The sequence below is a fragment of the Lepus europaeus genome, chromosome 6, assembly GCF_033115175.1.
Source record: "Lepus europaeus isolate LE1 chromosome 6, mLepTim1.pri, whole genome shotgun sequence".
Lineage (NCBI taxonomy): Eukaryota > Metazoa > Chordata > Mammalia > Lagomorpha > Leporidae > Lepus > Lepus europaeus.
Genome location: NC_084832.1, coordinates 118,521,833 through 118,545,972, shown reverse-complemented (window position 1 = coordinate 118,545,972; position 24,140 = coordinate 118,521,833). Strand labels below are relative to the sequence as shown.

Sequence of the window (24,140 nt, the reverse complement as noted above, 5' to 3'; positions counted from 1 at the left end):
TTCCTCCTGGTCTCCCACCGTCAGCAGGGAGCTGGATCAGAAGAGGAACAGCCAGGACACAAAACAGCACCCATATGGGATGCCAGCGCTGCAGGTGGAGGTTTAGACTACTATGCCATGGTGCCAGCCCCACATTATGTCTTAAAAAACTGTATTTTCACTTCCATTTCTTTGATTTTGTTCCTCCGATCTTGCATTATGTGACTATTGAATCTTTCATTCATTGTGTCCTTTTCTTTTACATTCTTTTTAAACTTTTATTTACTTTAAGGTTTATTTTATTTGTAAAGCAGAGTGACAGAGAGGAAGAGACAGGTGATTGGTTCATTCTCCAAATAGCCGTAACATTGTTTGATGTGAGCTGTGGGGCCCCAAGTACTTGGGCCATCATCTGCTGCCTCCCAGGCACATCAGCAGGGAGCTGCATTAGAAGTGGAATAGCAGGGACTCCAACCAGAGCACTGATGAGGATGCTGGTATGGAAAGCAGCAGCCTCCCCTCCTGTGCCACAACACTGGCGTCTCTTTGGAGCTTTTAGAGAAACATCCTACTGCCAGTTTCGCTTTGCTTGTCTCCTAACTGTCCTCCGGTTTTTTTTTTTTCCTGAATGCCCAGCTTATTTCAGACCCTTCCAATTATGTATCATTTCTTAAGAAATATTTTCTTTTGTTATTCTGTTTCCCCGTTGCCTCTTCCTGAATTCTTAGCTTTTTGTCACATATGTTCCTTTCCCAGAGGGGACACCACCATTGTTTTCAAAGATGCACGTCCAAGCTTCTGGGTCATGATTTGATTGACGTGTGTCACTCCTGAGGGTGCTTCACTGGAACACTCCTCCTGTGCCTCCCCCACTTCTCTGTTCACACAACAGTCATCACAGCAGGTCCCTCTTCTGCTCTCACAAAGACCAAACACACCCTCCGCGTGCGGCCGCTCCTGTGCTCCCGTGATTTCCTGTCATTGGGTGCCGCCGGCACCTCTGACATGGCCTTTTGTCACCTCGGTTCTGACTTGCACCCGCACAAGCAGGAAATGTAGCTGGTGGGTTTCCTGACGGGCTCCTTACCTGCAGGAGGCATAGTTTTGCCTGTGCTTGGTGGTGCTGCTGCCAGAGCGTCTTGCTGCTCTCAATACTCTGCTGTCTCCTGTGTGGCTTCTGTCTGGTGGGTGCTGATATGGGCAGCCTTTGTGTGTCTTTTCTGAGCTGCAGATTGTCTGCTGCTCTTGATGAAGGTGGAATTTTATTGTTTCCTTTTATTCCTTTATTAATTTTCACAGGAGAGTGTAGTGATGGTAAAGTAATTAGCCACGAACATCCTGGAAGTGAGAAAGTGTTTTCAGAGAACTGCATTTTAGTATTAGGCTTTTGATAGTTGACCTGGGCTGTACAATAATTGCAGCAGGTGCTGTTGAAGCATGACAGTAAAATAATGTTCAGATTTCCCAAAAAGTCATTGTAGACAATGAGAAGAGTGTTGGTTTTCTCTTTCTTGCTTTTTAAAAAAGTTTTAATATTGGAATTTGGTGCTAGTACTTGGACATTGCAGGAAAATTGTTTTCTTTAATAAAAATGATGTAAGGTTTCTATTTTTCCCCCTAGAGCTTCCTACTTTAACCGGTTGGTTCTTTTTCCTTGCTCTCTTGCTGATACTAAAGCAAACTGGTTCAACCTGAGTAAGGTTTCATTGATCTTGTTTTTCACTGCTCTCTTAGATGTTTCGATCATTTTGATAGTGTAAAACATATTGGCACTGGGGTAGAAATTATTTTGTGTATTTGTTAAGTGATCCAGAGTTCAGGAGAATTCTTTTCCAACCTGTAATTTTTATCTAATGAGAAAATACACAGATTCTGTTCTGTTTGAAGGCTAATTTCTGTTATAAATCCAGACAACAGATGATAACTGTATTTTGTCTGAAGAATTACTCAGAGTTTTAATGCAAGTTTCAGTTGATAAATTAACATAAGAAATAAATCAAGGTCAACTGTTCATGAAATTTTAGTCCTTTTTGCTGGTTAGCAAACAAATTTAAAATGGCTTGAGTTAAGATGAAAGGTGAGGCTTTAAAATTAGTTTGCTGTTTGAAATACAGTTCTTGGCAATGGGCAGAAAATAAATGAAATCAGTGTTGGAGCCATGTAGCTACAAGTGCGGTAGCAAGTTACGGAAGCTGACAGTTTTCAGCTGATAGTGGCTGGTTATGTAAGTCACCCAAGATGGCTTGATGAACTGTTATTTCCAGACGGAGTTGGAAATAGCACGTGCCAAGGCAACAGGCAGTCAGACAAAAACATAACAATTTTCTTTCCAATAATTATCATCACTTCCAGTCAGCCTGGAACTTGATTGATTCGGTAGGGAAGATCATCTTTTTGTGTGGATTTCTTTCCAGCCTGCAAACATCATGACTGCAGTAAATATTCCTATAAATCTTTTCCTGGACTCCTTTAAAGGAAGCAGCACTAATCACTTTGTTCTTTGTATATCAAACTAAACATACAAATCCCAGCCAGTACCATCCGTCAGTTCATTTGCCCTTTGTTTTCTCTTCTTTCTTTTTCCCTCTCTCTCCTTTTAAAAATTGCAACTAATTGGAAGCTTTTAATGTGATGGCTGCTTATATGAAAGAATTTAGCCCATACTTCTTGCATAGCTGGTAAATAATAATAAAAAAAAGCATCACACGCTTCCTGGGTATTATATTCTTCTCAGAATACATATTTAATTGAAGGATTTCTAAGTATGTTTATAGGTGAATGAACCCCTAAGTGCGATTGTGGAAGGAACTCTTTTCAGAGCCTCACAGATGATGAATGAAATGAAACTGATAGAAACAGCCGAATGCTATGGGACATTCTGGACAGCCAATGCTGTGCGTGTTGTCTGAAGTCATTGGATGGGTGGCTTTGATGACACCAGTGTCATCAAAGGACTACCGACAGGGAGAGAAAAAGTAGGGGCATGCTGTGTGTGTGTGGGTGGGTGGGTGAGTGTGTATCTTTGAGATAATTGTAGTAATGGAAGTTTGGAGACGATGAGAAATTTGATAGAAGGGATAAGACAACAATGTTGGACAGAGGTAATGTTGGATCAAACCAAGGCAGATCTGGGAAGGTGAAACTGTATTCGCAGATAACTTTCTTGGCAGCATCATGCCTAGCTTGTGCTCTGGATCTGGCTTTCGCCAGATGCTGGTGAGTCTGGACCAAAAAGCCGTCAGGCACCAGGGACCAGACTCAGGTAGACAGTGCAGACTGGCTGTGTTGCTAAAGGTGCAGCCAGTTCATGGAACCGCTGTGCCTGACCATCGCCGGCTGCTTCTCATGAATGCCTGCCCGTGCTGTGCACTGAAAGCTGACGTACCCATGCGAGGGTCCCCGCTAGTGCAGCTCGCAGCCAGCTTCCTTGGTGATTTGCAGCTCTCGGTCCCTTCCGTCTTGGGCTCCACGTGCTCCTAGGCTGCTTTGCTTGTCTACATCCCTGACAGCCAAGGAGGGAGAACAAGATTCCCTCGTGGGCCGGCTCCACGGCTTTCTGCTCGCCTTCCGTTTGCTCAGCCTTGGTCATGCGGCCCCACCGAGGGGGCCCAGGATCAGGAAGGGCAGTGTAGTTGTGCACCCAGCTTGTGGGACATAACCTCTTCCGGAGTAAACTAGAGAGCTTGTCATTCTGTCTCCCCTGTTGGTCCCTGCAGACTGAAAGCCAAGGATATCTGCTAGCACCTTTGACAGTGCAGCTTTACAAACCTTTTTGTGCTTTCCTCAAGGAAGAACTACACTTAATCAGCTTAGTCGCTACAATGAAATTCCCAAGGCAACTGACTTTACAAAGTGAAAAGAAGTATAGGCTAATCCTCCGCCTTGCGGCGCCGGCACACCGGGTTCTAGTCCCGGTCGGAGCACTGGATTCTGTTCCGGTTGCCCCTCTTCCTGGCTAGCTCTCTGCTGTGTCCAGGGAGTGCAGTGGAGGATGGCCCAAGTCCTTGGGTCCTGCACCCCATGGGAAACCAGGAGAAGCACCTGGCTCCTGCCATCGGATCAGCGCGGTGTGCCGGCCGCAGCGCGCCGGCCGCGGTGGCCATTGGAGGGTGAACCAACGGCAAAGGAAGACCTTTCTCTCTGTCTGTCTCTCTCTCTCTGTCTCTCTCTCTCTCACTCACTGCCTGTAAAAAAAAAAAAAGAAGTAGTATTCAGTTCATGGTTTTGAATGTTCACATATAGAATTGAGTGGTACCATGGGTTTAGCCTCTGGAGAGGGTGGTGGAAAACAATGGCAGCACATATGTTGGAGTGAATGGTGATGTTTTGAGCTAGGAACAGAGAGAGGAAGACAGACTGGGGTTCCACAGTTCTCTAGCAGGGCATACCCCCAACAACTTAAGTACCTGCCACCAGACCTCACCTTGCCAGTGGTGCCCCTGGAGACCAAGGCTTTAACACACAGGTCTTTTGGGGACATCCAGCATGCACACCATTGCATGCACAGATGTTCTTTTTGTCCGAGGGGTTGGATGATAGTTTTATGGCAGTCTCATAAAGAAGGTTCATTGTGACGTATGCCAAGGCTTTGGGGATGCATCATGGACGTGGCCTTCGTGAGCTTGACTTGCTGGGGGCGTGTGTGCAGTTAGCACACTGTGCCTCACCATGGGGACTGCAGAGTGTCTCCCCTAAAGGGTGTTCTCAGATGCTTTTGAGTTAGGAATCATTTTCTGCTTTGCTCATGGAGAGGGCCAACGAATGTTTCTGGCTGAGGATGAAGAGTGGACGAGGTGGAGAGGTCCGAGGGGTCACTCCTGGCCACAGAAGCTGCAGAGCCCTTGCTTTTCATGCTGAGAGTGGAGAGATTATGTGAAAAGGCATCTGGGGGTCAGGACCGAAGAAACCACTGGAGCCTGAGGGTGGAGGTGGCTGAGGTTTCAAGACGTTGTCCGTAGCTAGAATGCATGGACGCATGGCCGTTCCCTGCCACCCTCCAGCTGTTTGGGTGTTAGTCTTGCACATGTCACAAACATGCAGTTGTGTGTTAGTCTCACACATGATACAAACATGGCCACATGTGTTTGTGTGTCCATTCCACATATGCTGAGAGTGGATGTTTTCTGTTCAACAGAGGTCAAAGTAGCATGAATATTTATTTCACAGTGTGCCTTTTTAGATGGTTTTGGAAAACAAGAATCCGAGTTCTTTGAAAAATGTTTATTAGAAAAAGATGAAAAGGACAGAATACAAAGATATTTTGAACTAAAAACAGTGGTTCAGACACTGCATATGGCCACATGAGGATGATGGGACTTGTGCCCTGCTCTGCAGGTGCGCCGAGGGTCAGTTTACGCCCTCAGAGAGTTCCGAGCTGAGTGACAAAATGGGACAACCAAAGAGATGGACAGGGATGACCCGATCTCTTATCTCTCGTTATTTTGAGGAAGAAGTCCAGAGAGCTGTGTGCCCTGGGAGGCTGGGGGAGGGGTGTCCAGAAAAGAACTTTTCCAAGAAAGTAACCTTCAGACATTTTTTTGTTTCTTTTTTCGGAGGCAGAGAGAAGAAGGGAGGGAGGGAGGGAGAGGGAGAGGAAGAGAGAGAGAGAAAGAGAGAGAGAGAGAACACAAGAACACTCCCATTGGCTGGTTCACATCCCAAATGCATGCAATAGCAGAGACTGGACCCTAAAGAAGCTGGGAGCCAGGAAGTCAATCCAGGTCTCCCACGTGGTGGCAGGGACCCAACCACCTCAGCCATTTCCTGCTGCTTCCCAGGGTCTACATTAGCCATTAGCTCCAGTCAGGAGCTGGGGACAGGGATCGGAGCCAGGGACTGATTTCGGTCACAGGCGTCCTGACCACTAGGCCAAATGACCACCCTGAAAGTGAAGTTTAAGCTGAGACCTGTGGAGTGATGACAAGCTGCTGGGTGAAGGCAGAAGGAGCTTTGGAACGGCTCACAGGTGCAGAGTGATTGCCGCACCCACTGGTGGGTGATGAGGGCCACATCCCTCCCCACTCTGAACTGTTACACACCTGCAGGGAAAGACCTGCAGGCAGGGGTTGGTTACAGCTCCAGGGAGAGGAGTCTGAGAAATCCGGCAGGATCTGGGGGAGCCAAGGTGGTAGTGACTAAGAAGGAGGAGGAGGAAAGTTGACAACAATGTTGAGAACTTTATTATGGCACTTCTCTTTAATATGCTTGTAGACACTTTTCTATGTAGAGTTATTTTTGTAATCTTTGACTAGCATCTCTTGCCCCCAGCACTTCTAATGAGCATTTTCTAATTTTTCAAAAACATATCTTTATTTCCCATTGAGACAGATGCACACTCTTCCAAAGCTTTTGCAAGAGTGTGTCACGGTCCACTCCTGCTGCTAAGCTATGAAATGATGCTTGTGAGATTGTCATAATTATACGGCAATCAAGTGGTAGTTTAATCAGGTCTCGGTTTAAAAATAAATGAATTGAAAAAATTTTTTAATACATTTGTGAAATTATTTTGCTATATAATCATTAAATATTAGTCTAACTTGATTCAGAAGTACCGGTTCCTTTGCCCCCTTTATTACAACAATCTGCGTACTTTCGCTGGATCATGCTGCTGTTCCCGTAATGATTGGAGTAAGTGGGCCAGAGACTACAGCTGCGTTTCTGTGCACGCTGATTATTGCTGGGGGCCTGGGACCTGATTGCCTAATAGGGGAAGTGGTTTGAGGACATGGAGAAAGCTGACGGTGCGGTTTCCTCACTGCTCCTCCTCTAGCCTGCAGAGGTGTGAATCACAGGTGTGTGCTCGGGGCTTCGCCACCACGTGGCGTGGGAGAGCTCTCCTTCCCCTCTGGAAGCTCCATGAGTTAAGTTCTCTTGCCAGTAATTCTGAAATGGTTGGCAAATAGCACTGTGGCTTTGATGCTACATCTGGAAGACACGGTGTTGTATTTCATGGGAAGGAGCAGAAGGAAGGTGGGTGGAGAAGCCTGGTTGTAATTACAGTGTACATTTATTTGGAAGGCCCGGCATATTAGTATGCAGTGGCCAAATGAATTAAACTCAGCTGGGATAATTCAAGGTCCTTGGTTCCTATAAAAGCTGAGTATCTTTACATTCTTGAGGTTTGCTGTAAAGCGTATGATGAGAGACACATTTTGAATGCCTTGTCTTCTAAGAGGAATTCTAAAGGAACATAAAGCTGTCCTTTAACAAGTATGTCTTTGCTATCTCCCCAAATGTCCCTTTACCAACTGATTAACAAAATAAATTCTGGCATCTTTCTTTGGGAAGATGAATTGCTGTTTTTTTTTTTTTTTAAGCTAATCCATTTTGTGAGGCATCATTTCCATGAAGTTGTTTGTAATTTTGCGTTTCCATACAAGTTGTGTGAGGTATCCATGGAAACCGCCTAGCCTATATTCAATGCACCGGACTGCCTTCCCACACAGGTCAGACATAAGCAAGCCCAGATACCAGCTCAATTTATTGCGACCTAGACACGAGGCAGCTTTCACAAGAAATTGGCTCCTAATTGACACATAGAATTTCATATTTAATTAGCAGTTTGAGCCTCTCTACATTATACTAACAGATGCAACATTCAAAACATGTGCCGGGTGATACATCTGCTGTACAGATGCTCCTAAGTGCAGGGACTCTGGCAAATAGCAGCTCAGATGCTGTGCACAAATTTACATGGAGCTGACATTATTTTCTTTAAGAGATGTACTTTAACATCATTTAAGGGGTGATTTTTCCTTAGCCAATCTAATGGATTTATTTTCCGTTTTTATAACCGCTTTATTGAGATCTTCACATACTCTAAGATTCACCCCGCTGAAGTATACAGTTTGGTGGTGTTGGTATCTTCCTAGATTTGCACTGCTGTCTGAGCTGAGAATATTTTCATCGTCCACAGAGAAACCCTAAACCCCTCTGCAGCCACTCCCCTGTCTCCAACCCTGGCAAACCACTCATCAGCTTTCTGTCTCTGTGAATTTGCCTCTTGCAGAAGTTTCATTTAAATGGACTCCTGCAATATGGGGTCTTTTGGAATGCCTCCCTTCTCTTGGTGTAACGTCTGCGAGGCTCATCCATGGGTAGCATTATCAATATTTCCCCTCCTGTTGCCACAGAGTGTTTTGTTTGTCTACTCGTCATCATGGACATTTAGGTTGTTCCTACATTTTTGACTATTAAGAGTAGTATCACGTTGAACAGTCTTGCACAAGTTTTTGGGTGGACAAATGTTTTAATTTGTCTTGCATTTGCTTTTTTTATTTTTAAGATTTATTTATTTTATTTCAAAGTCAGAGTTACACAGAGAAGAGGAGAGAGAGAGAAAGAGAGAGAGAGAGGACTTCCATCTTCTGGGTTCACTCCCCAATTGGCTGCAACAGCTGGAGCTGAGCCCATCTGAAGTCAGGAGCCGGGAGCTTCTTCCCGGGTCTCCCATGTAGGTGCAGGAGTCCAAAGACTTGGGCCATCTTCTACTTTCCCAGGCCACAGCAGAGAGCAGGACGTGAAGCAGAGCAGCCGGGACTCAAACTGGCACCCATATGGGATGCCGGCATTGCAGGCATCAGCTTTACCCGCTACGCCACAGTGCTGGCCCATGGGTTTGCTCTTAAGAGTGGAATGGCTTGGCTATGTGGTAACTGATTACTTTTTTAAAACTGCCAGGGCTGGTGCTGTAGCGCAGCAGGTTAAAGTTCTGGCCTGAAGCGCCAGCATCCCATATGGGCGCCGGTTCTAGTCCCAGCTGCTCCTCTTCCGATCCAGCTCTCTGCTGTGGCCTGGGAAAGCAGTAGAAGATGGCCCAAGTCATTGGGCCACTGCACCCATATGGGAGACCTGGAAGAAGTTCCTGGCTTTGGATTGGTGCAGCTCCACTTGTTGTGACCATCTGGAGAGTGAACCATTGGATAGAAGACCTCTCTCTCTCTGTCTCTACTTCTCTCTGTAACTCTGTCTTTCAAATAAATAAAATAATCTTAAAAAAAAACCCTGCTAAACAGGTTTCTAAAGTAACTGCACCATTTTCTGTTCCCATCAGCAGTGTGAGAGAGTCCTTGTTTCTTCATATCCTTGCCAACCTGGGTCATTGTTTGTCTTTTTACGTTAACCATCCAAGAAGAGGTGAGGTTCTTGTCAGGGAGAAAGTTTTTTAAAGGAAAGAAATATGATGTTAAACTGAATTGGTTAAATGTGTCTTTATTATTTATTTACTTTTCAGTTACTCTTGATATATAAGATAAATATACCTCTCATCTCCATTAACATTGTCAGTTTCTTTACCAGTTTTAATGTAAGCCTGATTCAGGGCATATGACATTAATAAAATTTAAGATGGCAGTAAATTCAGCTGTCATGTAGAACATTTGTAGCGTGAAAAAGGGGATACACTAAAAAAGTCAAATCTTCAGATTTCTGGTACGATTTCATCTTACCTTACAAAGGGGGTATAATAGCAGTGTTACATACTGTAAATCCGAGTTTGTGTTACAATCCTAGAGGAAAGGACATACCTGTTTTTCCCATTAACCAAATGTACTTTGTGAATTCTAAAATATGATCATTTGCAAGGCATGCCATCATTTTAGATATCACTAGAAAGATAAAGAATGCTACCAATTAAGTTGACAGACTATTGATTTTAAAGTAATCCAGAAATGTTAAAATGTAGAGAAAAATATTATATGAGAATCAGTGAAATAGAATAGAAAAAGATGTGCATGTTTACTTGTTTTACATACTCAGTCCAGCTGTCATGTTTACCAGTACCCAAGGGAGAAGGCAAAGGTGTACACCTCATTGACTTCAGAATGTACAAATATATACATAATATCCAGGGATACAAACACTTAAATAAGAATGTTCCTGTAAGTTCATGGATGAATAGAGTTAAAACATAAATTTATTTTGGTGCAAAAAATTTTGACATCTGTGCATAGTTTGGTCATAATATCCATTTCTATGAAAATTTTGAAGACCCTTCCTCTTATTTCTATGTATTACTTAATTATACACACACATACATCCTGCAGGCAGAACAGGAGAAATTCATTGCATTCTTCTGTCTCCATTGAGAATATTAAATCAACAAGTGATCTGTGATTCACTGAAATTATTCTTTTTTTCCTCCAATTTATTAATTCAAATAACTAGCTACATTAAAAAGTTTTTTTTTTTTTTTGAAAGATAGAGAAAGAGAGGTCTCCCAGACACTGGTTCACTCCCTGGATATCCACAACATGTGGGCCTGGGGCAAGTTGAAGCCAGGAGCTGAGCTCAACCAGCACCTGCTGCCTCCCAGGTGTACGTTAGCAGGAAGCTGGGACTCAAATTCTCAAATCTAGGCACTCAGTATGGGATATGGGCATCCCGAGAGGGATCTTAACTGCTGCGTCAAACATCTACCCCTTGAATTCAAATTTATTGAACATTTTAACCTTTTTTTCAGCCTGAGAATGTTTTTTTTTTTTTTCTCTTGTTCATTTCAGAGACTAATCTCAACAGGTGATTCATAAGCCTATAAAATCCATGTTGGTAGAGCAGATGCTTAGTGCCACAGTACTACCAAGCTGCTACATTTGTAGAATAGCAAATGTACTTTGCAAATTTTTAAAATTTAAGTTTTATGTTTTAGTGCCCTGAGTTCCAGTTACCATTCTAGGTATAGTGAAGTAGTGAAATATCTTTGGTGGCATAATCGAAACATCGTAGAAAACCCAATTGGTTTTCAAAATACTGTTCAGAGACTGCCATAATGGGGTGGGTGTTAGCCTAGCAGTTAGGAATTCTTTGTCCCCTGTGCGAGTGCCTGGGTTCAGTACCTTACCTGGCACTGCTGCTAACTCCAGCTTCTTGCTGATGCACACCCTAGGAGGCAGCAGCGATGGCTCAAGTGATTGGGTCCCTGCCACCCACAGGGGAGACCTAGATTGAGTTCCCAACTCCCGTTGCAGCATTTGGGGAGTAAATTAGTGGCCGGAAGCGCATTCGCTCACTCTCTCTCTACAAAAGTGAAAAGTGAAAAAATTAGTTCATACTCTATAATACCACTTATTTTAATAGAAAACTATAATAAGCTTTAGTCAAAGATTTTCTGTAAAAGCTCCTCCTAAGGTAGGCACTTGGCACTTTGTCCTTTTAATTAGCTCAGGCATTTTGAGGTAATAATTGTGTCGGTGCTTTAAAATGTTCATGGAAATGTAAGGAATTTCCAATTCCCACTGGTCCTGAATCATTATCTCAGATTTTTGCTGTGAAATTCCTTGAAAGTTATGGTTTACCTATAGAATCCAATTACTCATGTGAGATGTAATTGCTTGTATTAAAATTGACAAAATAATAGGGTCTTCAGAGATTTCATGGGACATGTTTTTTATGAAACTGCTATCTATGACTTTCTAAACTTCTTTGCTCCAAAATATTCTTACCTTTGCATTCCACTGTTCTGTGAGCTTTTTGAAGTCTTCTTGTATTTTCATGTATTCTATGCTGAATATTTGACCCTTGTTTTGCAAGCAGTGCTGAATGGAGAAAGTATTAGAGCGGTACTTTATGGATATGGGGAGACCAGATAGGAAACCTAAGGAATAGTTATTGCATGATAGAATGTTATAAATATTTTTAATATATTTCTTTCATTTCTTCTGTTAAAAATAAATAGCAAGATGGAGAATAACCCTGTTTTCACAGGACATGGAATATTGAATTTCCTAGACAGCTCTCTTTTTTTCAAGATTTATTTATTCTTTATTTGAAAGGTAGAGTCTGTATTTCATGCTCCACATGGCTGCAGCAGCCAAAGCTGGGCTGGCCGGATCCAGGAGCCTAGAACTCCATCCAGATCTCCCACGTGGGTACCGGGACCCAAGCACTCAAGCTGTCCCCTGCACTGGCAGGGAGCTGGATCAGAAGCAGAACAGCTACGACCCAGACCGACACTCATGTGGGATGCTGGCATTGCTGGTGGTGGCCTAACCCACAGTGCCACCCTCATGAACAGCGTGCTCCTCTCGTCCTCCGCCTGACTATAGAGCAGTGGGTCACAGCTCAGGACACAGCGACTCTGCTGCCGAGCGGAAAGCATAGCCTCCACAGACACAGAAAGGTGAACATAGGGCTGGACGGTGCTGGTCCCTGCCTTCCTGTACGTGTCATTCCCGCGTGGATGTTCTACCACCTTGCAAAGTTGTGCCTTTGTATTCATCTTTCTGTGATAGCATTAGAAATTGAACAGGAGTCACAGCCTCTGAGGTTAGAACTTCGAAACAGCCAAGTTAAAGATGACTTTGACCGTTGTCCCAGAGAAAGACTGCTCTTCCGGTCCTTCAGGTCATTGTCAGTTCTGTGCATCCCCATTTCCTCCCCTTCCTGCCTTCTCTTCTTGTGTTCCCTGGGACCCACGCTGAGCTGAGTCCATTACTGAGCTCACCAGAGCTTCTCACTCTAGCCACACAATCTTTGCAGAAGCTGTGAAATTCACTTAGAATTCCATTTCTCCCAGCCTTTGGTATGCTTGCGTATGCTTGCATGGGCCATGTGGATGCCATTTTTCTTAGGAGTAGATAGAACTGTAGTGGGTTTTCATACTGTGTGCTGGGAGATTTGGGGCTTAACTGCAGTGGTCATGTGCCACTGCCACTGAGGTGTCATTTTACCAGGTCGGGATGTTTGACAGGTGAACCCAGTTGTTTTCTATCAATAAGGAAATGTTATCTAAAGCTCGTCAGCTAATCTCTTTCTGACACTCTCCTCTCAGCTTCTTACCTTTATGTTCTGAAGATCAAATGAAGACTGCTTGCTCGGAAAGCTGATCAATTACACCAGTGGAATCCATTTGCAAAAGCCATTTATCCTGGCCGGCGCTGTGGCTCACTTGGCTAATCCTCCACCTACAGTGCCGGCACCCCAGGTTCTAGACCCGGTTGGGGCGCCAGGTTCTAGTCCTGGTTGCTCCTCTTCCAGTCCAGCTCTCTGCTGTGGCCCGGGAAGGCAGTGGAGGATGGCCCAGGTGCTTGGGCCCTGCGCCTGCATGGGAGACCAGGAGGAAGCACCCAGCTCCTGGCTTCAGATCAGCAAAGCACTGGCCGTAATGGCCATTAGGGGAGTGAACCAATGGAAGGAAGACCTTTCTCTCTGTCTCTCTCTCACTGTCTATAAGGCTAACTGTCAAATAAAACAAACAAACAAAAAAAGCCATTTGCCCAAGGGCTTGCACAAGTTCTTAGCCTCTGGATGAAGCAGACTCTGTATTTAAAATGGTTGAAATGGAAGATCCTGTTGAGATCCATGTCAGTCAGTGTGCTTCCTGGAATTCCAACTCTGAGAGACTTAGTATACCCTAAAGAAAATAAATACGGTGTCCTGTATGTTCCGCTATTTGTGGGTACAGAATCATCCTCTATTGAAGCCTTCTCAGTCACCACATTTGTCTTTAAGGCTCTACAAACCTGAGTAATTCCTGTAGCCCCTCTTACATCCAGCATCATCATCATCAAATGTTTAAACATCATCATTTGCTGTTTAAACATTTAAATTTCACAGATGGAATCAAATGGTCTGGTGAGGATTATTTATATTGAAAAACAGTGCCATATGTCTCAGCTCTGCCGATCTGAAAATTCTTTTAGCATCTGTTGCAGAATTACTTCTACTCCCTTCCGTAGTTCCTGACACATGGTAGAAATGTAATAAATGTCTTTACAATTAATCAAACAAGGAAGGAAGGAATTTGGAAATAGATTGTCATTGTGGTATGTGAATAATTGGTTCTAAAATATTCCAATGTTTTTCCCCCATAAAGCCTTTCATAAAAACTGTTGAGACGTCTTCTTGTTTTTCAAGATTAGGATTGTGTCGTTGTGTTGATGAGCATATAATAAATGTATATAACAACCACTGTTGGCAAATGCAACAGTGATGGAGATGGAGGCATTCAAGCTGTTAGGCAGCTAGAGCATAGGAGGTGGCGCGCGTTTCCCCAGTGGTCCCCTGAAGATGCAGTCTATTATAATGTTGGGCTAATAGAATTCTGTTATAACAGAGTTGGTACAGTAATGTATTTTAGTTGGGAAATATATCTGTTTACCCTTGGGAATTCAAATGAGAAAAATTATCTAATCAGACACACTGTCATTAAACCAAAAGCTTAGGGAAATAGCAGTTATGCTAATACCCGGTTCAGTGTGAACATGAGACTGCATGGCGTCTACAATTAGGACCCATCACCTTCTTTCAGATCTTGTTCATGGTGATTAGTAGCTAATCATTAATCTTTGAGGGAAAGTCCTGAATTAAACATCTGTCGTTGGCAGTTTTCATTATCTCTTGATTTCCAGTTGGGGACTTAAGTTTTCTAGGATGCTGGTTGTAGGGACATTGTTTCGTGATTCTAATTGTATTGTCCATACAGAAACAAAGAGTAGAGTATTCTTCCAAGAGGACGGGAACAAATGTGGAATTATGACCTCAAATGTCACATTCTTCAGTGCTTCCCTCCTGCAGCTATTAACTTGTGTTAAAGCAAGCAGTGTTGCCCTTTCTCAAAATCGAAAGAATCTGTATTCCTTTTTAGAATTAATAAATTTTTATTGCTCTTTCTATCTATGAAAGGCGTTAATTCCTGCAGTTCTTAATGTTTGGTGCATTGGACTCAGCCTAACTAACAGGGAGTGGCCAGAAAAGAAACAATCCTCCCAGATATTCACAGACTGTCAGCAGGACCTCTCTGGCCACAGAAGATGTCTTTTTATGGAAATATTTTGTTGGAATTTCAGAAGGTGGTTGTTAGTTATCTTGGCTACACTGCAGTTAGCACATCTGGGATGTGTTCACATGAAGACATTGGCTAACAGCAGCGTCTTGTGGCCTGGAATGGACTCTGATATTGAAAAGACTGTAAAGGACATTCCATGCTAGGTGGCCCATCCCAACAAAGACACCTGCCGTGGGAGGCCCAGGCAGGCGTTCATTTTGGATTTGAAGAACTGGTTCAGAAGTTGAACCTCCGAATTGTTGTGGAATCTTTTCAAAATGGCTTGATGTACTTTTAGTGCTGTCCTAAGTTTCTGCCATGGCAATTATAGCTCTGAGACGATTATTTACAACTCTGGCACCAGAATTTCTGACAAGGGTTCTACAGTTACTTTATTTGAGTTAAAGTAATTTGGGGAAATGACTCAAGTCCATACTGCTACCACTGTAACCCATCACCACGAATGCCGAAGGCAAATTGGGACACAGTACTTGCCTCTCATCCTCAAGACAGAACTCGAGATACAGCAGCAGCAGTTGGTTCACTGGACTTGGGATGGAGAGTACTACAGTTGTCCATTTCACCAAGGGTGACCAAGACAAAACAGAATCCTGTCCCATCCATACCTATCCTTCATTCGTTTTTAACACCAAGGGTTGTGTTAACTGAAATCTCTGGACTTTGATGCAAGGTAGAATTTTTAAATTAATTAAGAAGCTGAAGCAGAGGCTGTGGGGAGAGGGAAGGAGAGAAGGTGGGGTAGTAGGGGAAAAGAGAGAAAGGTTCTATCTGCCGGTTTGCTCCCCAAATGTCCACAACAGCCAGGACTGTATAGAAACTGGGAGCTGGGGCCTCAGTCCAGGTCCGCCCTGTGGTTAGCAGGATCCCCTGTACTTAAGTCATCACCTTCTGCCTCCTAGGGTGTGCAGTAGCAGGAATCTGGAGTCACAGGCCAGAGCTGAGTATCAGACCCAGGCAGCAATGATAGAAGCTAGGGTGTCCTAACGTTAGGACAGACGCTTGCTTCCACAGTAGAAGCTTTTCCTCTCTAGTTGAAGTTGTACGTCCACACAGGCAAGTGTGTGCATGCTCTGAGGAGACTTTGCCATACTGAGTCGAACTCCAAGGACTGATTACTGGTGGAAAGTTTACATTGAAAGTTGTTTACAACTTTCAAACAGTTCATCATTTATTATTGCCATTGTTTCTTAATCTAGTAGATGTTATTTTCTCTGTAGTGGGAAGGTTTGCTGTAAAGGGAGAAGGTACCAAAGCATTACACTGCAAGGTCCCGGGGTCTGAGTAGTGTTAGTAGTAGCAGGGCTGGCATCAACTAAATGCATCTGTACAGCACTTAGTATGTACTTGGTGTGTTCCAGGAACTGTTCTGAGTACTTGAGGCAATCTTAAATCACGTGATCGTCACGGAAATGCTGTGAAGGTCAATAGTGTAACTTTCATTGGAGAGTTGAGGGGCTGAGGCCCAGAGTAGTCCAGTAATTTACTTAAGATCACCCAGTTAGAATAGGCACAGAGTGTGGGAGGTGTTGAACCTGGGCAGTGTGCGTTCATGGTTAAGAACAGAGATGTCAGGAGCTCCTTGCCCTTTCTTGGGCATTCTGAGTATAACAGTTTAAAAATGCTTGCTTCTAAGTAGACTAGAGTTGGACAGGAGGAACGCTGCTTGTTTAATTTTGATTCTCATCCATCTGATAGTGTGGGTGCCTTTGATTTTATCTACCTAAAGAGAATTTTAAAATATTGACAAATATAGCGCTTATTTTGGTTTGATGTGAGCAGTCCTAGTCTGTGGTTGGCTCTGCACACTTTATTCTTCTAGCATAAAGGACGTTTTCTAGAACAGTTGGTAAAAAGCAGTTTTGTATTGTTTCTGTTTTCTTTTTTTTTTATTATTATTTGACAGGCAGAGTTAGACAGTGAGAGAGAGAGAGACAGAAAAGACAGAAAGGTCTTCCTTTTCCGTTGGTTCACCCCCCCAGTGGCTGCTGTGGCCGGCACACCGCACTGATCCGAAGCCAGGAGCCAGGTGCTTCTCCTGGTCTCCCATGCGGGTGCAGGGCCCAAGCACTTGGGCCATCCTCCACTGCACTCCCGGGCCATAGCAGAGAGCTGGACAGGAAGAGGAGCAACCAGGACAGAATCTGGCGCCCCCACCCGGACTAGAACCCGGGGTGTCAGCGCCACAGGCGGTGGATTAGCCTAGTGAGCCGCGGCGCCAGCTGTATTGTTTTTCATGTCTGGGTTGGGTTATTGGAGTAGTGTGACAGGGTATGATGGAAACGTTTTTACAGGGCATGGGTGTCTAGCCTAGCAGTTAAGACACCCGATCCCACACTGAAGTGCCTGTATTCGATTTGTGGCTGTGGCTCCTAACCCTGGCTTCTTGCTAGTGCAGACCCTGAGAGGAAGCTAGTGATGGTGGCTGAAGTAGCTGGGCTTGTTCACCCATGTGGGAGACCTGGATTGCTTTACCAACTCCCAGCTTCAGCCCCAGTTCAGTCCTACTCAGTTATTATGATATTAGAGTATAAAGCAGTACATGATCCCCCACCCCCGCCTCTCTCAAATGGATAAGTAAAATGATTTCGACGTTTGTTTATTTATTTTTTTTAAAGTACTTCCATCCATTGTTTTCCCAGATGCATTAGCAGGGAGCTGGATTGGAAGGGGAGCATCCAGGACATGAACTGATGCCCATATGGGATGCTGGTGTTGTAGGCTGCAGCTCAGCCCATTTCTTGTATTATGACACTGAAGACCTATTTCTTGCACACTGACTGTGCTCAGGACCTGTGCACAGGTCTGCTGTGATGTTCACATAGATTAATAGAGGACATCTGCCATTCTCAGTGTTGACTGCCTCCTCCTGTGTGCTCCAGAGGACCTTGCGTGTCTCTGTTACTAAATTAATCCCATTGGAGACTCCTGAGGGGGGAGGCTTGTATCTCACTCACTCAGGAGAGTGCCTAAAATAGTAGGTGCCTAAGTAATAAAATGAAGAGAGAAGATGGAACCTCTCCGTAAGTAAGGTGGAAGGAGAGCATTTAGACAGCGAATACAATGTGAGCAAAGAGAAAGAAAGCTTTGGTTGAGAAATGATCACATAGTTGCTTGGCTAAAACACAGTATCTGAAAGTACTCGTGGAAGCTGCAGTTGAAAAGGTAGGAAAAGTCAAATTTCCCAAATCACTGTCAAGTTAGGGTGGAACTAGTAGATGATTTTTAAATTTGGAGCTCAAGTAACAATAATGGTTGTGATCTCCATAAAATAAATTGAAATTGAGAAGAAAGTGCATTCAAGAGAGAGGAAATACTGCATTCTGAAAAACTGAGTGGGTGGTGCCAGTAGAACCTCAAGACGTGCATAAGGAAATCTAAATGGAAACAGAATGGGAGGCTTAGGAGAGCAAGGGCAAGGCTAGAGGAAATAATACTTGGTGGCCGGAACTGCAGAGGTGATTATGCAACCCAGGGTTGGAAACTGCCAACCAGGAGAAGGGGATCAGGAGAAAAGCACAGAGAACAAGGGGACAGACCCTCAAGAACTTGAAAATGAAGGAAAACCAAAACATGGCAGAGGGAGAAGGAGCCTTGAGAGCCACGTGTCATGGTGCACAGCGGCGCGTGCTGAGGGTGGTTTGGATTTTGCAATCAAGTGTTGAGTTCTGGTCTTGTGCAACCACCTGCCAGCTGTGTCACCTATAGCCAGTTCTGAATGCTCTTGGGCCACGTTTCCTTATCTCCAAGATTGGATTTTAATCTTGTGTTCATTTCAATAGTTTAAACAAGTATTCTTTAAATCATACTTCTAAAACACTCTTCTTTGTTAATATAATAAAATGGAAGATTTGGAATTGACATCTGTGTTTTTAAGTCCATGTAAGCAATTACATTGCAAAGTGTATTATTTTAAAAATATCCTGGCATGAGTACAAAATTGAAGACTTAGAATTTTTTGAATCACATGTTTATAATGGAATACATTATCTTTCTCCCCACTGAATAAAGCATCGAGGAGTTTAAATATAATTCATTCTGTCTTATCAATCTTGATTTTGTGAGCAACGGCTATGCACTTAGCTCCTTTCACTAAGCTTCTCTTACTAAGGCTTTGGCTATTTACTTCTTAGGGTGTTAATTATGCTGTGTATTTTCTTTGTGTACCATTGTTATTCTTACCAACACCATAATCTTTAGCTTTTGAACCAATCTTAAATTTAAAGCAATGGTGGTTTTTCTAGAATATTCTTTTGAAAATCCTATTTTTTAATCATGGGGGAAATAGAAGCATTTTTAAAAACCACTTTATTGGGGGCTGTGCTGATACACAGTAGGTTAATCTTCCACCTGCAGTGCCAGCATCCCATGTGGGTGCTGGTTCTAGTCCCAGCTGCTTCTCTTGCTATCCAACTCTCTGCTCTGGCCTGGGAAAGCAGTAGAAGATGGCCCAAGTCCTTGGGCCCCTGCACTTATGTGGGAGACCCGGAGGAAGCTCCTGGCTTCGGATCAGCCCAGCTCCAGCTGTTGGGGCCATTTGGGGAGTAAATCAGTGGATGGAAAACCTTTCTCTGTCTCTCCTTCTCACTGTCTATAATTCTCTCTCTCAAATAAATAAATAAAATCTAAAAAAAATCCCACTTTATATATCTTTTGCTGACATGGTAAAAATTATATATATTTAATATGTACAACTTGATGAGATTGGAGGTAAGTATGCAGCCCTGAAACCATCATCACATTTTATGTCATAAAGCTGTTAATCACCTCCAGAAATTTCCTTCCAGCTTCTTTCGTTATTATGAGAAGTAAAATTATTGTTTTCTTGGAACCTATTTGCAGACTTTTGCCTCAGAAAATGTTTTGTGTAAAATTAGTTTTGCATGTATCAACTTCATAATATACATTTTTAAAAATTTTATTTAGTTGAGAGTCACAGAGACAGATCTCCCCTCCACTAGTTCATTCCCCAAATGCCTGAAATGGTCAGTGTTAGTCCAGAACCAAATCTGGAAGTCAGAAATACAATCCAGGTCTCCTACTTGGGGTGATGGAAACCTAGCCAGGTAAGCCATAACTACTGCCTCCCAGGATCTGCATTGGCAGGAATCTGGACAGGATCCAGAGTTGGGAACCAAACCCAGATACCCTACTATGGGACATAGGGATTTTTTTAAAAGATTTATTATTTATTTGAAAGGCAGAGTTACAGAGAGGCAGAGAGATCTTCCATCCACTGGCTTACTCCCCATGGCCAGAGCTGCACTTATCCAAAGCCAGGAGCCAAGAGCTTATTCCAGGTCTCTCACACGGTGCAGGGGCCCAAGGATTTGGGCCATCTTCTACTCTTTCCCAGGCCATAGCAGAGAGCTAGATTGGAAGTGGAGCAGCTGGATCTTGAACCGGCGTCCATATGGGATGCTGGCACTGCAGGTGGTGGCTTTACCGCTACACCACAGCACTGGCCCCGGCACAGGCATCTTAACTGCAAGGCCAAATACCTGTTTCCATGAAATGCATCTTATGTGGCATTTTAATATCCCGATGTTTGTCAGTCTTATTAGAAGAAGCAACAGTAACTAACAGTTTCCTTATCCTTCTTTATAGGGTAATACATTAAGAAAAATACTGCTGAATCGATACTTTAAAGGTGATTATGGCATTGGTATGAATGGCCACTTGTCAGGAACCTACTCCAGATCTGCACAAGTGGGAGGTAAGTGTTGCCATCTGTTTCTCATTTTAGGATTCTTATAACATGCCTTCATGTCAATGATACCCTAATGTTTTACTTAAATGGCACAAACTGAAATAATTTTATTTGAAAAGCACTATTAAAAATGTTGGTGCAGTTTTGGATTCATGAGACAACAGGTTGGAACATGATCATTGATTTTGCTCTGTGGCTTTGGAAACACAGTGAAGTCCTAATTACTTCATATATATATAGTAAGGACAAAAATGCAGCTAGTTATCTTCTACAGGATTTTTCTTTAAAAAACATTTAATTATAGATGTCAGACATTTAATACAAAGTTCCATTTTTATAAACTTTTGACATATTTAAACTTAAAATTCTATTATATTTCACTTTGTGGGGGAAAAGTCCCAGTGGTAAATGTTCTTATGGTTTACGAATCTGTTCTATTAATGTCTGCAATTAAGGTTATTTTATTCTTTTTTTCTCATCAAAGGAAGCTTTTCTGCACAAGATACCGATAAGATGGGAATCTCAATGGCTGACATTCAATGTCTACTAGATAAAGAAGGGGCATCTGAACTTGTCATCGATGTCATAGTGAACACCAAAAATGATAGGATTTTTTCAGAAGGCATTTTACTTGGCATTGCTTTGCTCGAAGGAGGAAATACACAAACACAGGTATGTGTTTATGAAGCATAGTATGCTTGTTGCTTGTATTTCTTATTTACTTGTCATATAAGCCAATGAAAAGTGATCTTTTCCTTTTATCCTCTCATTAGCCCCTGAATCAGATCCCTGTAGAATATTTTTCCTTGTAACGGGTTTGATTTGCTGTAGAAACCACAGCAGGCTGTTCCATGAAGCAGAACATACCTTTGACACACACCCTTCAGACTTGCACCAGCAGTCCCGCTGCAGTCAGTAATGCACACACGTGCACACCGGGGACCAGATCCGTGTTTCTGTACCATGCACGTTTCCCTTTGCAGCTCCTGCTGAGATGCCCCAAGTCCCTTCACAGGCCAAAGCACAGCCTGCCGTTTGTGCCCAAAAGCAGAAAGCGTTCCCAGAGGATGCCTAGTGACCTTCAGGCTTGGTGTCCGGTGACCTCATCTCCAGCTTTGCCTGGGTCAGGGAAGGAAACTCATCAGACATTTTATGAGTAATTACAACTCATTAGAAATTTTGCAGTCCATTCTTCCTACTCATGGCAAGCTTCCTCTACTTTAAAACTGATCTGTTTTGCTTTAATTGTCAATCAGATATGTTGAGCAAGACCTCCCTTTATAACACACCCACTAACTGTGGTTGTAGGAGTGAAAGCCTACATGAACAACAAATGGCACAGTGACCGAAGAAAGAACCCCAAAGCATGACATTTCTTAGAAAAAGAAGCTGCAGAATTAATTCCTCTGAGGGAAGCTGAGGAAGGAGGTGGCTGGAGGGATATTAGAGTGGGTTTTCTTGGAAATTGGCTTGTCTTCTACAGCCAGGTACCCGGTTGGGACTCTCTAAAAGAAATTGTCTAGGCAACTGCATAGCATGAGATATAGCTTACTCAGAGGAGAGGGGACGGGTTTTTGGCATCTCTAGAAGTGATCAGGATCACAATACTTTGCAGATTTTTGGGTCACGGTAATTCATCAGATGGGACCACCCTTCATCCTCCTTACAATGTCCTCGCGTCATGGAGGCATGAGGCCAAGGTTGTTAGGCTGCGTGTTGTGTGTTTACATTCCTGGCGTCTTGTTCCCCAGATCCCTTCCCAGCCCCGTTTGCATGGTGTTCCTGGGGCATTTCTCACTGGTGGCTTTTCTGCTTGAAATCTTTTCTACCTGGGTCTTGGGGCAGCACCTTCTCCAGCTTCCTTGCCTGCTTCCTATCATTGCTTGTTGGCTCCTGTGAAAGTTCCCTGTTCTCTACTTGGCTCTAGAATTTGACCCCCCCCCACCCCCCACCCAAGCTTCTTTGAACACGCCCAGCCTGATTGCTTTATGTCCACATCATTCACTCTACTTACTCACTCAATGTATGGAACTGACATTCAGCTGCCTTGTAGAAATCTTCATTGGTGTCCCACAAATACCTTAGACTCAACACGTTCCAAGTGAAATCCTCTGTTCTCCCTACAGTCACTCCATCTTTTGTATTGCCTCTTTTGGGGATGGGCACTCCATCTACCCCGCTGTCTCACCAGAAACTGAAAGGCAACCTTGGCATTGCCGGACTCACCCTCACTCCCTCCCTGAGCATCTTTTTGGTAATCAACCTCTCCGACTCAGACTCTGCCCTCCTCACACCTCTCATACCTATATTCTGTTTTCAGTCTCTGCTTCTCCAGCCCTCATATAGATCCCTATTGATGATCTATTCCTGGACTTTGGGTGAGTAGTCTTCTAAGAGGTATGCCTGCTTCTAGTTTTGCCCTTCCCTAAGTAATTCTCCATGTTCTCCCCAAAACTTTCTCTCCATAAATATGTTATTCTCATGCTTAAATCCATCACCTGCCCTAGCCAGGCAAACTCCCTACTGTAGGCTGTAAAGTCCTTCACCATTGAATCCCTTCAGTTGTTCAGTTTTTCTTTCTTATTCTCTCTTCTCTCATCAGACGTTCTTTCTCTTGTGCATCAGCTATACTAAATTCTTGGTAGTTCCTCAAATGTGTTGTGTTGTCTCTCTTGCTACCTTCATCTCCTGGAGGATTCAGCTCAGTGGGTTTCTCTTAGAGACCTTTTGTGACCCCATGTTCCACTGGCCAGAGCTAAGCATTAGTTACTAATGCCCCTCTTTAATTCACAGACACTTCCTGTGCCTCTTCATTGTGTCTCAGACTCAGCCTAGTAAATTAAAATCCTTAAAGTGTGAACGCATGTGGTCATCTCTGTGCAACCTTGTGTCTGGCCCAATCCAGGGTTTTCATAAATGCTCTGGAGTGACTTGATCTATGATAGAATGATCCTAATCAAATTCTGCCTCCCTCACAGTCTTTCGTCTGATTGGGGTAAGGATGGAATGGAGTGGTAGTAGGGGGAAGGTGGTGTTTAACAAGCACTCCTAGTTTCTTAAATACTTCCTTGGGGCTTTGTTTTTTGTTATTTGTATTGCATTCTACCACTCCAGTTAAATTTCAACTTCCCTAATGTAGCAGGTTATGTCCTATTCTATTCTGTATCTAGTGCTTGTGACCACTCAACAAATATTTGCTGGTAAAACAACATTAGGTTAACTTTTGTACATGAAAACCTCCTCTTAAGATGGGTTGTGGCAATCTCATTTACCATTGTTCCCCTATTCAAAGTTTTCACTTCTGTTTACCATTGTATAGCTCAGATGTTAGCCATATGCTTCTAGCTCTACAGGTCTGATTCTGTTTCTTGCCCTGTAACACTCTGTAATACACCCCTTCCTATGACTCTAGGCACACCCCTGGGGTAAGCTTTTTCATGGTCCCCTTAGCCATGATGCATTGCTGTCAGTTCAAAGATTGCCTTGATGCCTCTGCTTCTGTTATATGAATCACAGCCCTTTATTAATTTTTAGCCTCCTAACTACATAAGTTAGCTTATGTGTTTAATATGCTTCATTAAAGATCTATTGAAGGGGAGGCTAGAAGAGGTATTTATAATATACTTTCAAACTGAATGCTAATGATGACAGCAAAAAAATAATAATATCTAC

The 24,140-nt window shown here is 43.4% G+C and overlaps 1 protein-coding gene across 1 annotated transcript in view; it reads left to right on the top strand.

The window, feature by feature from the left end:
• ITPR2 (inositol 1,4,5-trisphosphate receptor type 2) overlaps positions 1–24,140 on the top strand; it is a 525,149-nt gene that overhangs the window by 334,980 nt on the left and 166,029 nt on the right. Inside the window, exons 38-39 of the mRNA XM_062194964.1 lie at positions 20,366–20,474; positions 20,953–21,140. Of these exons, the coding sequence (XP_062050948.1) occupies positions 20,366–20,474; positions 20,953–21,140 (297 nt within the window). The remainder of the gene's footprint in view (positions 1–20,365; positions 20,475–20,952; positions 21,141–24,140) is intronic.